Raw genomic sequence first — 15,866 nt, forward strand, 5'->3', positions numbered from 1 at the left:
TTTCATGAAATAAACTATGTATGTTTACTATGAAAGTTTACATAGTTTACATATGTAAACTGTGAAATTTACTATGTATGAAGCATTCTCATGTTGTCTGTAATATTTAACTAAAAAATGTTGGTCATTTGTAGTTTCTGGAACACTGGGTTAGAGCAAGTCGAGACTGCAGACAGGGAGACCAGTCATGAGACCAGTGCAGGTGAGCTGGCCGACTGAGTGATGTAACTGTGCTTATAATATTGGTGCTCTTTTGAAGATGGGGAGAAAGGTGGATTTAAGATTTAGGATGTAGATTTTAGAGGACTTGTTGAAGGGAGAGTGGAAGGGAGAGGAACTGAGGGTGACCTCCAGGTACTGTGACTTCTGTGACAGGCTCGTTTGTGGTCCTGTTATAGGTCCTATAAAGGAGGAGGAGTGAGTGGAGGGAGAGGGGTGGCTGTCAGTCCTTACTGATTGGATCTTCTGATTTTCTGCAGAAGAGGAACTGAGTTAATACTTGGGCTGTACTTGTGCATGTGTGTAAATGTTTTCTGTATACCTGGCAGAGGACGCCAATGAACAAAATATTCAAAGTGTAAATTTGTATCAAAATCTGTTGGTTGAGATTTTGGAATTCTTTTAGGAACTTGGTATTTAAAATTTTTATATGTGCTTATCCTAGGAGAGGTAAGGTAGGGAAATGGATATTTATTCAGTACCTTTAAATTCTGTGTTGTTTATCTTCCTGGGCGTTTTTTTTATCCTGATAGAAATCTGCACGTCTGCGTATAGGCAGAGCTCCGCTTCTGACTCACATTCCGATGGGGAATGGTTTATCCAGTTGTACTGGTATAGGAGCTTCCCTTTTCCACCTATTAACAGTTACCTGTAAACAGTGAGGAGTTTCTCTCCTCACTTCAGGGATGGCCCCAGTGTAGGTCGTTGTTGGTTGGGGGGTTGTCTGGAGCTATATTGTTCCCATCTGCCTTATCATTTTTTTAGCCTTAGTGCCGTCAAAAGCATCTTCAAACCTCTTTGCTCATCTCAAAACTTTCCCACTGTCCATTGCTCTTTGGACTCACCACACTGTTCCTTCCCATGCCTTATCGTCCTGCTGCTGGAGGAAAGAGGCTTTTTGTGAAGGTGGGGTGTTCCTTTGAGCACAAGTGAATTTTTCTGCATTTTATGCCTTTCGACTGTATCTCTAGCACCTAACTCAATGACTTGCTCATTGAAAGATGCTGGGTACTGAGTGAGGTCGCTGGGATTATGTGGCGTAAAGTCAGCAAAGACAGAGAACTAATGAGCTCAGTGAAGAAGGAGATGGGCGGGGATGTTGGTGGAGGATGCCCTTTTTGAGTTTCTTCTTTGTGAGACTGGCCACTCAGTACTTTCCTCTCACTGATCCACATAAGCCTTGGAAATAAGTATTGTTAATCCCAGTTTATAGGTGAGCAAGTAAAGTCTCAAAGAAATGAAGTACATTATTACTAAGTGACTGAGCAAAGATCTTCCTTAGGAAGCATCACTAGGAGCAAAGCTAGTGGAAGTGATGGAATTCCAGTTGAGCTCTTTCAAATCCTAAAAAATGATGCTATGAAAGTGCTGCACTCAATATGCCAGCAAATTTGGAAAACTCAGCATTGGCCACAGGACTGGAAAAGGTCAGTTTTTGTTCTAATCCCAAAGAAAGGCAATGCCAAAGAATGCTCAAACTACCGCACAGTTGCACTCATCTCACACGCTAGTAAAGTAATGCTCAGAATTCTCCAAGCCAGCCTTCAGCAATACGTGAACTGTGAACTTCCAAATGTTTAAGCTGGATTTAGAAAAGGCAGAGGAACCAGAGATCAAATTGTCAAAATCCGCTGGATCATGGAAAATGCAAGAGAGTTCCAGAAAAACATCTACTTCTGCTTTATTGACTATGCCAAAGCCTTTGACTGTGTCGATCACAATCAACTGTGGAAAATTCTGAGAGAGATGGGAATATCAGACCACCTGACCTGCCTCTTGAGAAACCTGTATGCAGGTCAGGAAGCAACAGTTAGAACTGGACATGGAACAACAGACTGGTTCCAAATAGGAAAAGGCGTACGTCGAGGCTGTATACTGTCACCCTGCTTATTTAACTTCTATGCAGAGTACATCATGAGAAACACTGGGCTTGAAGAAGCACAAGCTGGAATCAAGGTTGCCGGGAGAAATATCAATCACCTCAGATATGCAGATGACACCACCCTTATGGCAGAAAGTGAAGAGGAACTAAAAAGCCTCTTGATGAAGGTGAAAGAGGAGAGTGAAAAAGTTGGCTTAAAACTCAGCTTTCAGAAAACTAAGATCATGGCATCTGGTCCCATCACTTCATGGGAAATAGATGGGGAAACAGTGGCTGACTTTATTATTTTGGGTTCCAAAATCACTGCAGATGGTGATTGCAGCCATGAAATTAAAAGACACTTACTCCTTGGAAGAAAAGTTATGACCAACCTAGATAGCATATTGAAAAGCAGAGACATCATTTTGCCAACAAAGGTCTGTCTAGTCAAGGATATGGTTTTTCCAGTGGTCATATATGGATGCGAGAGTTGGACTATAAAGAAAGCTGAGCGCTGAAGAATTGATGCTTTTGAACTGTGGTGTTGGAGAAGACTCTTGAGAGTCCCTTGGACTGCAAGGAAATCCAACCAGGCCATCCTAAAGGAAATCAGTCCTGAGTATTCACTGGAAGGACTGACGCTAAAGCTGCAACTCCAGTACTTTGGCCACCTGATGCAAAGAGCTGACTCATTGGAAAAGACCCTGATGCTGGGAAAGATTGAGGGCAGGAGGAGAAGGGGACGACAGAGGATGAGATAGTTGGATGGCATCACTGACTCAATGGACATGAGTTTGAGTGAACTCCGGGAGTTGGTGATGGTCAGGGAGGCCTGGCATTCTGCAGTCTATTGGGTCGCAAAGAGTCGGACATGACTGAGTGACTGAACTGAATTGAGCAAAGATCTCAGGCCAAGATTTTGTTTGACTCTGTTTTGTGTCTATTTCATCACCTCCTATGGCCTCTCTCTTTGTTTACTGTGATTACTTCTAGTTAAAAGAAAGATTCCCTGGAACCTGGGACACGTCATTTTATGCTTTGTTGTTGTTTAGCCGCTAGGTCGTGTCTGACCCTCTGCGACCCCAGGCCTCCCTGTCCCTCACTCGCTCCCAGAGTTCGCCCAAGTTCATGTCCATTGAATCGGTGATGCTATCCATTTTATGGTTACTTCAGGAGTCAGAGGGATACAGCGGAAACAGTCCTGTGATGTGCTGTGAGAGAAACCTTCGCAAGCCAGGAACTGCAGCATTGGCAGGCTCTCCTTTCTCTGGGGTCCTTGGAAGGACTGAGGACTGTTTCATTAGCAGGAAATGATGGCTCCTAGCCTCCTACTTCTCCTTCACCCTGTTCTCAGGCTTCAGGAATTAGAACAGGAAGCCTGAAGCTAGAGAGAGAACACATTCTCAGTGTCAGAGCTGCAGGAGACGCCCTCCCCTCCAGCTGCACTGTAACACGCTTCATGGTTTTTTACGAAATGATGTTGCCTGCACTCTTTAGGTTCAGTTGACTTGTCATGATAGTGTCATGCTTCGTGTGTGCTATAGGAACATAGTCATATCGTACCATCAAATCTTTACATTTATGGCAAAAGGTATTTTAAATTCTATACTGACTCAAAAAATGAATTTTTTTGCCCATTGCTGGTTTGTTCTTTGAGGGTTTTCTATATTTGCTGTGTTTGATATAATGAAATTAAATGGAGAAGATGGAACTGTAGAAAAAGTTTCAGAATCAACTGGTTTATTCTCTTACTCTTTTGTGACTAGAATTAATTTTTTCTCTGAAGTCTAATTTACTGTAGAAGTACTGACTTCATAAAATGACTAAAGTCGTGGTGTTTAACAAGAAATATCAAATATATATATGTACAATTTTTGTGACAAATGATTTTTAAACTGCTGATAAAAGATTTTGACTAGTTAGAACGTTAGTATTTAGTATAAAATGTGAATTATATGGCACTCAAATACAGTGATAAATAAATGATTGATTTTCATGTATTTGGGATGGCGTCTCATGTTATGGTGTTTGAAGGGACATGGGTAAATAAGAGGGTTTGTGATCTAAGGTGCCTAGATTCTTACATTGCAATTTAGACAGTAGTTGAGAATGTTCAAGATTTTATGGTTTCTCATATTAAAGAGCTTCCCTGGTGCCTCAGATGGAAAAAAATCTGCCTGCAGTGCAGGAGACCTAGGTTCGATTGCTAGGTCAAGAAGATCCCCTGGAGAGGGGAATGGCAACCCACTCTAGTGTTCTTGCCTGGAGAATTCCTTGGACAGAGGAGCTTGGTGGCTATAGACCATGGGGTCACAAAGAGTCAGATACAGCTGAGCGACTAACACTTTCACTGTCATGCTAAAATGTTATATACATGTAATCCACATGCGATACATTAAATTTGAAAGCATGCTTAAATTTCTAACGTTTATATGAATTTGGCTTCCATTTATTTATGGTTTATGTACCTTGCTGAACCATTAATTCTACTTTTGCTACTATCTGCTGGTCATCTATCTAGTTATCTCTTTGGCATCTCAAATTTAGTGTGTTCATATTGACCCAACCATGTTTTCCCCCTACATCCAGTTCTCTTACCGTCTGCATTTCTAGTTAATGTTCTCACCGTCTTTCAAGTCTCAGGCTTAAAATTTAGTGCCGCCTCTAACCTCTGTCATTTTGGAATCTGTGATGACTCTCACTTCTCAACTTCTGTTCTCTATTCTTACAAAGACAAGACTAGTTTTGGATCTTGACCGATAGTTCTTCAACTTTGCTGATCATCAGAACCACTTTTTAGGGGGGAAAAAATACAGAATCCACCTCCCCTCATACCTCCATCATCACATATAGATTTTCATTCAGAAGGTCTAGACGTGGCCCTTGGATCCCTCTGTTGTCAGTCTTGACGATTCAGTTGGCTTGGGAACCACTGACCTAGACCAGTACCTTCCTCATCAGCTTCTAACGATAGACTCTTCCTTCTTGCCCCTTCACACCAGCTGTCTAGGCTGTGTATCCTGCCTGACTGGGAGCCTCCTAGATTTGAATTCTGGCATTACAGCTCTGAATGTGACTTTGGACATTATTTTGTACCTCTCTTTGTGGGTTTTTCAGGAATCTCTTTGGTTCGTTGCTGACCTTTCAGCCATATTTTCTGTTGTTTTCTTCATATTTCTCTACCATTGGTTCTGTTGTTCTGATTTTTTCCCTTAATGTGACTACATGTTTATTCTTCAAGAACTGCTTATCAGATGATCCCACTTTCTTCAATTCCCTAAAGTAGTCCTTTCCTCAGAAATATCTTAATTTCTAATCAGGGTCTTTTTGAATTCATTTTACTTTTTAAATCTATTATTACTATTATTTTGGCCTCACTGTGCACTTGCAGGACCTCAGTTCCCCAACCAGGCATTGAACCTGGGCCAGGTCAGGGAAAGTGCCAAATCCTAAACACTAGACCACCAGGGGCCTCCCTTAGGATCTCTTTTAATACCAATAATAACTAATAACTAACATTTACTGAGCATATGGTAAGCGGTTTGCAGTGGTTGTTACTTTAAACCTCACAATAACCCAAGAGAGACACTATTAATTTGCACATCTACTGATGAGGAGTCAGACACAGAGAGGCGGCTCTTCACGAAATCACACAGGAAGTCAGAAGGAGAGCCAGGGTTTGGACCTAGGTGAAGAATCCGCCTGCAGTGCAGGAGACACAGAAGGTGCGGGTTCGATCCCTAGGTCCAGAAGAGCCCCTGGAGATGGAAACGGCAACCCACTCCTTTTCTCTTGCCTGAAAATTCCCATGGAGAGAGGAGCCTGGCAGGCTGTTAGTCCAAAGGGTCACAAAGAGTCGAACAATGAGCGACTAAGCACACAGTCTGATTTCAGAGTCTGTAGTCTCATCCGTTAGACCAGACCAGTTCCTTTAAGGTCTGGTCACTTTTATCTTCTGTGCCAAATGTATTTATGTTTATGTTCCTGTATTTTCTCCCATTGCTTGCATGAGGAAGGAATGATTGATCTTTTTTTAATCCGCAGAACCTAGCTTAATGCCTTCCATGTGTATCTGCTGCTGTAGGTGTTCTCTCCTTGAAGGTATGCATGCACATAGATTTTTCTTTCCTTCACAGTTTTCAAGCAGAAGACGATAACCAGTTGGATGGACACTAAAGGAATCAAGACAGTGGGATCAGAAAGGTACAGAAACATGCTCGTCTAGAGGAGCGAACAGCCTGATGCATGGGTGTCGGGTCGCGGCTCATGCTGGTGTCTCTCCTTTTTGCTCTCACGTTTTCCTGTGTTGGCGTTTCCGTTGATGCTGTGCGCCAGGGATGGTTTAGTGACCCTGAGATGCAGAGATGAAGCAGCAGTGGTCTCTGCCTTTAAGATGCTTACAGTGAGTGGTGCTGACAGACGCCGAAAAGCGCGGATTCTTACATGTGTGATAGACGCCGCAGCAAAGATACACACAAGGCGGTGGCAGTTAGCACGTAGAGCAGACAGTCAGCGTTACCTTTGCAAGAGGGGCCGCACAGGAGGCGAGAGAGGGTTAACTGCATTCTAGCTGGTGTTTGCTACACGTGTGATCAATGCCACCGCAAAGATACAGACAAGGCGCAGTAGCAGTTAGCATGTAGAGCAGACAGTCAGCGTTACCTTTGCAAGAAAGGCTGCACAGGAGGCGAGAGAAGGTTAACTGCATTCTAGCTGGTGTTTGCTACACGTGTGATCAACGCCGCAGCAAAGATGCATACAAGGCGCCGTGGCAGTTAGCACGTAGAGCAGACAGTCAGCTTTACCTTTGCAAGAGGGGCCGCACAGGAGGCGAGAGAGGGTTAACACTGCTTTCTGGCTGGTGTTTGCCAGGCACACAGTTGGGAAAAGGGCATTATAGGCAAACGTGCAAAGGTATGGAGTCGTGAAAGAGCATGCTGTATGCTCAGGTAATCGCAAGCTTAATTATGGCTCTGATATTGTAGGGATGTGTTTGGGTCAGTGATCTTTTTGTGCCATAAATTCTTCCTATTGTCTCATGAGTTCTGTTGTGTCATTCTTTCTGCTCTTTTACAGCTTGCATAGTAAAGAAAACAACAATACGAGAGAAGAATCCATGATGAGTTCTGTACAAAAAGATAACTTTTATCAACATAACATGGAAAAATTAGAAAATGTCTCTCAGCTAGGTTTCGATAAGTCACCAGTTGAAAAAAGTACACAGTATTTGAAGCAGCATCAGACTGCAGCTGTGTGTCAGTGGCAGAATGAAGGGAGACACTCGGAACGGCTTTTGGAAAGTGAACCTCCTGCAGTAACTCTGGTGCCAGAGCAGTTCAGTAACGCTAATGTTGGTCGGTCACCCCAAAATGATGGTCACAGCGACACAAATAGTGAGGAGAGTCGAGATAACCAGCCGTTTCTGACACATATGAAGCTTGCGAACGCACAGCAGACGGTGGAAGATGGACAGGGCAGGGAAGCCAGAAGCCGCCAGAAGTGTAGCGGGGCTCGCCATCCTGCAGAAGCCCGCGCAGGGTGTCGGCAGGAGGACACAGACGTGCTGCCGGAGAGCCCCTCGTCGGACGTTGGCTCTGAGGATGCTGGTACTGGACTGAAAAATGCCAACAGATTGAGCAGACAAGAAAGTGGTCTAGGAAATTCTCCTCCGTTTGAGAAAGAAAGTGAACCCGAGTCACCAATGGACGTAGATAATTCCAAAAATAGTTGTCAGGATTCAGAAGCAGATGAAGAGACAAGTCCAGGTTTTGATGAACAGGAAGATAGCAGTTCTGCTCAAACAGCAAATAAGCCTTCAAGGTTCCAACCAAGAGAAGCTGACACTGAGTTGAGGAAGCGGTCCTCTGCTAAGGGAGGTGAGATTCGATTACATTTCCAGTTTGAAGGAGGAGAGAGTCGAGCTGGAATGAATGATGTGAATGTCAAACGACCTGGAAGTACTTCTAGCCTGAATGTAGAGTGCAGAAATTCTAAGCAACATGGGAGAAAGGATTCTAAAATCACAGATCATTTCATGAGAGTGCCCAAAGCAGAGGACAAAAGGTAATTTTTACCATCAAGAGTGTCTTCAGTAGGGTAATGTGTTATATAATTTTGTGAGGGGGAGTTTCACAAAGTTATGGTTTGCACTGAAGGCAAGAAATAATTATCTTTCTTATTAATTAATAATGCATAATTTAAACTTAGACTCAAATGTTAAATTCTAAAAATCACAGAAACAGAAAGGAAGTAAATAATCAGATTTTAGTTTCATGAACTTCCTTCTGAGATTTATGGGAATTACTCGATCATAAATATGATAGTAACTACTGTTACCTCAGGCTACTGTACATGCATTTTCTCTAATGCTCTGACAGCAGGCAGGTGGTGTTGCACTCACCTCACAAATGAGAAGACTGAAATTGGTTAGGAAAGTCACTGAGATTATGTAACTTGTGGGGAGTAAAGCTGGGATTGAAATCCCAGCCTGTATGATTACAAAAAAATGTAAGTATAAAAATTACCTTAAAGCCCACTCCATAATTTTTGTGATCTTTTGTGGCAAGCACGCCATAGTAAGTTCACTTCATTGAAAATTGTTGTCTAGAGTCCTAAGAAGTAGCGGACACGGTGCACCATGACTTGTTTGGCAATGTACCTGTTGTTTTACAAGGCCCCTTTTTTCAGAAGGTGATTTACATGTGTTCGGAAATTCCTTCCACAGACTATTGAAAATAAGCTCTTGGCTTTTATTGTAAGCCTTATAAGCTTTTTGTTGTTTTGTTTTTTCTAAATACCAAGGAGAAAGAGCAAGTTTGGCACATTTTAAACAATAACTTCTGGGTAAGTGTTTTTACTTGTGTATCTAAGTGAATTTAAACAGCGAGTGGTTTGTGATTGAATATATTTGTTTTGATCTTAGAAAAGAACAGTGTGAAATGAAACATCAAAGAGCAGAAAGGAAGATCCCTAAATACATTCCGCCCCAGCTTTCTCCAGATAAGAAGTGGCTTGGAACCCCTATTGAGGAGATGAGAAGGGTGCCAAGGTGTGGGGTCCGGCTGCCTCCCTTGAGACCGTCTGCCAACCACACAGTGACTGTTCGGGTAGATATCACCTCTTGCCTATAGAGAGAGAAGGTGCTGAGTTTCAATTTATTGTGATACTTGTGAAAAACAGACCAATGCACAGAAAGCGCTGCTCTTTTCTGCATATATAAAGTACTGAGAAGTGTATAGAACAGAGAAATATGATGATAGGTTACTTAATACGGTACTTAACACATCCGTAAGATGAATCACTGTTAACTGCTGAGGGTATTGAATATTCTGTATTGTTAAGAAAATTTATTGAATTAAAAAATTCAATTGACAATATTTATTGAGTACCCACTACATGTTAGATACTAAAATTCAAAATTGTATGTTGTTCAGTATCCTCAAATTCTTCTCTGGTTTGATCCTCTTTTTCTGAGCTTTAGATTCTTCTAGACATCCCCATCACTATCCCATAGGTATCTAAAGCTCAGCATTTCTAAAACCAACCTCATTTTTAAAAAATCTGTGGTTGAATGTACATAATGTGAAGTTTGCCAACTTGATCATCTTTTAAGTGTGCATTTTGGTGGCAGTGCTGTGCAACCATTACCGCTGTTCATTTCCGGAAATTTTCCGTCTTCCTGCACGTAAGCTCTACCTGCTAAACAGTAACTTCTCATTCCTCACTAACCCTGGGAACCTCTTTCATGCTTTCCATGGGTTCTTTTAAAAAAATAAAAAGAAAAACTTTATTGAGCATTTAAGTGTTCAATTATATTTAGTTAGTTTACTGAGTTAGGCAACCATGACCGTAATCCAATCTTAGAATATTTCTGTCACTCTTAGAGTAGTTTTAAATATCCATGTCTTAGGAATTCTCTGGCTCTCCACTGGTGAGGACTCAACGCTTTCACTGCCGTGGGCCTGGGTTTGATTCCTGGTCAGGAAATTAAGATCCCACAGCCATGTGGCATGGCCAACAAAAACAACAAAAAAAAGAATCCATGCAGGATTAAATATTCATCTCATTTATTAGATTCTATATTGGATTTCACAGGGGCTACTTAAAGAAACTCTGATTTTAAACAACTTAGCCTGCTGCTGCTGCTAAGTCGCTTCAGTCGTGTCCTACTCTGTGCGCGCCATAGACGGCAGCCCACCAGGCTCCCCCATCCCTGGGATTCTCCAGGCAAGAATACTGGAGTGGGTTGCCATTTCCTTCTCCAGTGCATGAAAGTGAAAAATGAAAGTGAATTCACTCAGTCCTGTCCAACTCTTAGTGACCCTATGGACTGCAGCCCACCAGGCTCCTCTGTCCATGGGGTTTTCCAGGCAAGAGTACTGGAGTGGGGTGCCATTGCCTTCATGTGATTAAATATTCTGAAGTACGGAACTCATTAGTGTGGTTAGGTAAAAGCAACATTGAGCAGGGTGGTGGAGTTTGAGCTGAGTTCTTGAAGATGAGAGGAAATTTCTGAAATGGAGTTAGTAAGGCAAGGGAATTCTAGATAGATATATAACCTTTATAGGAAAAGGCTGTGCAGTTTAAAATTTTTACAAATGGGAAGCAATTGATTTGCTGGAACTGAGTATTTGGATGGAAAATGGTGGAAGAGAAGACTTGAAAAGTAGTTTGGGTCCATTGTAGAGGGCTTTAGGTATCAGAAACTGAGTCTGTAAGAATTGGAAATCACGGGAATGTCTGTGCAGACGGTAGTTGTACTACATACATAGCAAGGTTGATCAGACGGCTGTATGTAAGGATGACTGAAGAGAGGATACATTGGAAGCAGGAAGAGGTACGAGCTCGGTTAAGAGACGAAGAGTAAGCAAACAGTGATGATCGAATTGTGCCTCATGAAAGTGGCCCAGGGCCTCTTTTGACGCTGACTCAGATTTCTTTTCTAAACTGTATATTTAACTATGAAAAACCTCTCGTGAAAAAACTAACCTGTGTTTACTTTTAAAAATGCTCAATACTTTTTTTTTTGCTTAATACCATATTTTAACCAGCAGGTTTTACCAAGAGAACTCATTTTTGTGCAGGTCATAGAATCAGGGTTCTCTTGCTACTGCTGTTTGAAGCATTTCCTTAAACATCAAAATAACAGTGTAAAAAAGTTACCATCTGCCAGCTGTTTAGGTGTGTGGATAGGATTTTCTTAATATTGGATGAGAGATATAATGAGTGATGAAAGCTGTAGCTGCCGTCTCTGGATTTCACAGTCCTCCAGTTAGTCTCTTTGCTATAGATAGAATAAGTAGAGCCACTCTTAAAAATTGTATTTATTAAAATAGCTTTTATTTAAATATAATGATTTTGTATTAGAACTCGTAGGGGAAAAAGAGTTCTGCTCTTTAGAAAAGCTTGGAAATAACTGAGACACGGTAGTAATTGTGGGCACATGAAAGAATGAATGCAAGTTGCTTTGAGATTATATTGAGAGGACACTGAATTCTTAACTGTGGGTGATACGGGAAAAGGAGGCATTGATAATGTGTGTGAAATTAAAAAAAGGCTTGAGTGACTGACAAGATGTTAATGGTTAAGATTTGGAAAAAGGTTGATCAGGGGAAATAAGTGATATTTTGACTTTTCCTGCTTCCTCTCCCCCACTGCCCACAAAGAAGACCTGAAGCATCTTATACCACCATTAATTGATCTCTATAATTACTGTTTGTCAAATATCCAATGAATTTATAAAAGTTTTATTACAAAAGTCATACAGGGTCAATGAAAAAAGTGGAAGAATTTGGTGTGTTTTTTTCTAGATTCTTTTTCCTGAATATGGTAGTAGTATGCTATATGTATGGGCTTCCCTGGCGGCTCAGACGGTAAAGCGCCTGCCTACAACGTGGGAGACCTGGGTTCGATCCCTGGGTCGGGAAGATGCCCTGGAGAAGGAAATGGCAACCCACTTCAGTATTCATGCCTGGAGAATCCCACGGACCAAGGAGCCTGGTGGGCTACAGTCCATGGGGTCGCACAGAGTCGGACGCGACTGAACGACTCCACTACACTCACTACGCTATATGTATAATGAATGGTTGTTAAATAGATGGTCCCTGGTCACGTTTCTGAGATGCCAAATGTTAGCATCACAGCATGTGAAGTCATGCTGTAACGTGGCGTTCAGTGCTAGGGATGGAAGGCAGTCTGAAATTGCGTGGACACGATGATGCGTGATTGTCTGTAAATGCACTCATGCGCACGACACTCACACACAAACATGTACACACATACAGGCAAACGCATGTATAGGCGTGTGCTGTACACACACATACACACATCTGAACTACAGACACCCAGAGACACGGCTGTTCTTATGTATTATGTTCCCCTGTGTGTGAGGCTCTGCTGGTACCTGGTCTTGTCACCCTAGATCACAGGGAAGGTCTTTACAGAGTCACCTTTGGGGTCCCCATATGGAGGATAAAATACTTCTGGCAGAACGGATGTCTCAGCCACTTTTGAGTCTTGAGCGTCCCTTATTGTCTCCTCCTTGGAGTATTCTCATCCTTCGGCTTCTCGGACACCGTATATTCCTGACTTTCCTCCTGCCTCCTCAAACCCTTGCTTTGTTCCTTTTAGCCTCTTGTCTGCGTGTGGCCCTTAAACGTTGTTAGAGTTCCCCAGGACTTTCTCATAGGTCCTCTTATTTTTTCCTCTCTTGGAGTAGTCCTATACACACTTGTGGTTTTAATGGTTACCTGTATAAAAGGCCCACAAGTTTATTTCTCTTCGGTTGCAGGCTTTTAATGAAGCTGCCTATTTAACAGTCTTTCCTTCCATAGGCTGTTCCTTTTTTTTGTCCCTTTCATTTTTTCCTACTTCTTTTTCACCTTTGGAGTTGAGCTCAATTGCTACTTCCTGAAAGAAGGATTCCCTAAGCTCACTGTATAAGTTAAAATTGTCTAGAAAGATCCTTGTGACATTATGAGCCTCTCATTTATAGCATCTTACAGTTGAAATTTTATATTTATTTGTGTAATTATTTGATGATCTTCAGTGAAGTTCTGATTCATGCTATAGTATGGATGAACCTTGTATATATATATATATATATATATATATTTATCCATGTTCATATATACACGTTGAAGGCAAAGGAGAAGGGAGCAGCAGAGGATGAGATGATTAGATAGCATCACTGACTCAGTGGACATGAGTTTGCGCAAACTCCAGGAGATAGTTGGAGGACAGAGAAGCCTGGTGTGCTGCAGGCCACAGTGTCGCAAAGAGTCGGATACGACTTAACAATTTAACAACAGCAACAATGTGTATATATATAGTTGACCCTTGAACAGTTTGAGGGTTAGGGTACTAACCTTCTGGGCAGCCAAAAATCCGAGTGTAACTTTACAGTTGGCCCTCTGTATCTGAGGTTCCCCACCGAGCAATTCAGTCAGCTGCTGACTATGCGGTGCTGTAGTGTGTATTTATTGAAAAAGATAACTGTACAAGTGGACCTCCGCAGTTCAAACCCATGTTGTTCAAAGATCAACTCTACGTATATAAACACTTACACATATTAAAAACATACATGTTTGGCTAAGTTGTAAACACTCAAAATACAAAGTTAATACAGTTATTATTCTTAAGTTTAGAGTCCAGTGGAAAAAGTGTGCTCTAGTGTGATAATGATCCAATAAAATGAGAGAATAAGCTTACTGCCTATTAGAAAGTTTTTAAAGACTTCTTATAGGAAATGAAAATTGAGCTGGGTACTGAAGGTTGATGTTTAAATAGATAGTGTTTTGGGTAAGAGAGGATGTTAAAAACTGGAATCATTTGGAATCTATATAGGCAGAAGGGAGCCGTTATAGGATTAGAAGGTTGGGGATACTTTAGAAAGATAATATTATTCCCAAGTGGGAATAAGGGTTTTATGTGGGATGAGTGTATCTGGGAGCAGTTGGGAGTTAGAAAGAGGGATAGAAAGCTGTTACCGGAAATTCAGTCAGGGATTAATAAGGACCAGGGAACTGGATGGGATGAAGATAGAGTGCCCAGGCCATGATGATTTGGAAACTAACTGAAGGGAAGGAGTGGGAACAACTGAAAAAGACTTATGAGGTTTCTTGCCCAGGAGCTGGTCTGTATTTTTATAGCATTTACTTCAGCTAATTTCTTTGGATTATTTTACAGAAGATAGGCCTAGTTTTTATGCACTTACAGTTTTCTTGCATTTCAGGTAGATCTCTTGCGAATAGGAGAAGTTCCTAAACCTTTCCCAACACATTTTAAAGATTTGTGGGACAACAAGCACGTTAAGATGCCTTGTTCAGAACAGAACTTGTACCCTGTGGAAGATGAGGTGAGAACAAAACTGAACTGAACTCATGTTCTTTTAGTCTCTGAAAGCTATTTTAATGCTTGCTGTTTGGCTCCTGATTCTGCATGTTAAGAGAACTTGGAATAGTTTCTTCATGTTTTTCTTTTCTTTAAAGAATGGTGAGCGAACTGCAGGGAGCCGGTGGGAGCTCATTCAGACTGCGCTTCTCAACAAGTTCTCTCGACCCCAGAACTTGAAGGTGTGTTCTTTCGTAATTTTTGTCTCTAACATGAGATGAGTCCTGGTCTTTTCCTTCAGAGATGTTGTTTGATCTTTAATAGACTTAGGTAACAGCATTATTTATATGCAAAGTGCTTGCTTCCTGAGGAGCTCTTCTTTAGAGACATTCTTGGTTTATACTCCGTCTCTAGGTAATGAGTAGAAGAATTGAGAGTTGTAAATGACTTGCCTGGAGCCACACGGAATAATTTGGAGAACCAGAAATAAGACCTGTTTCTTGATTCCCCATCCAATTTCCTTTGATCCTGGGCTTTGCTTTTCTTTTTGTTTTAGAATTATCCTGCTTCTGAAATGTCTTTAAATCAGGGAAGAATTATGACTTCAGCATTGTTTGCCTGAAGGGAAGCTGAGTTTGCTAGTGATTAAGCATTGTACTTTTTATTGCTTTTAATAACAGCTTCTAGCAGTTTCATAATTTATTAATCTTATGTTTTGGCAATAATTTATTTTTTGATTTAAAAAATATTTCGTTTAAGTCCGTAAGGGCAACTATTTGTTTTGAGTATATGTTTATTTTTGGCACTACAGCCTTATATAAGCTTTTAAAGTTTTTATAACTATAAACAGATTTTTTATACTTCTGTAAAACTGGCTTTGTTCTCTTTGAGAAATTAATTTATTATGTACTGTTTCTTAGGTTTTATACTGATTTTTCATCTATACTTACAAGTTAATCTTAACTTTATGTACCTTTTCCATCACTCCCTTTTTTTCCCTTAGCTCTTCTTTTCCCTTCATATGAAAAACAGTGATGCATTGTACCATAATATATTTTGAAAATTTCATTTCTTAGGGATAGTGTTTCTCAGCCTTGTAATTACTTTTTTAAATGGGAGAAATTCTCAGTGTCTGCCAGAGCTTACTTACTGTTAATATGTTAATTACATGTGCACAAAGGTAAACATACATTAATTACATATGTACAAACATAAAACTAAATCTCTTTATACTTTGATCCAGTTATATCAATTTGATTTTTTCCATTTTATACATTTTGACCCATCATTTGAGTTGTGTTCATTATCACTGTGAAAACAATTTGTAATCAGTATTTGCTTTTCGCACAGATTTTTAAACACATATCTGAGCCCCAGAATAGTATGCTGATAAACTTAAAAATTATACTGTATAAAGATAAAATTCTCTGTGTTTACTGCTTTTTAACTTATCACA

General features: G+C 40.9%; 1 protein-coding gene across 4 annotated transcripts in view; it reads left to right on the forward strand.

Annotated features, from left to right (window-relative positions):
• Positions 1–15,866, forward strand: part of PARG (poly(ADP-ribose) glycohydrolase) — a 118,013-nt gene that overhangs the window by 3,594 nt on the left and 98,553 nt on the right. For 2 of the 4 annotated variants that reach the window (XM_005699356.3, XM_018042231.1), the window contains exons 2-6: positions 6,217–6,283; positions 7,157–8,143; positions 9,003–9,186; positions 14,313–14,435; positions 14,569–14,652. In XM_005699356.3, coding sequence (XP_005699413.2) covers positions 6,217–6,283; positions 7,157–8,143; positions 9,003–9,186; positions 14,313–14,435; positions 14,569–14,652 — 1,445 coding nt within the window. Of the gene's footprint in view, positions 1–6,216; positions 6,284–6,462; positions 6,483–7,156; positions 8,144–9,002; positions 9,187–14,312; positions 14,436–14,568; positions 14,653–15,866 lie in introns of those variants that run through there. The other 2 variants (XM_018042232.1, XM_018042233.1) reach the window with 2 other exon arrangements.

The sequence above is a fragment of the Capra hircus genome, chromosome 28 (assembly GCF_001704415.2).
Source record: "Capra hircus breed San Clemente chromosome 28, ASM170441v1, whole genome shotgun sequence".
In the NCBI taxonomy this organism is placed as follows: Eukaryota; Metazoa; Chordata; class Mammalia; order Artiodactyla; family Bovidae; genus Capra; species Capra hircus.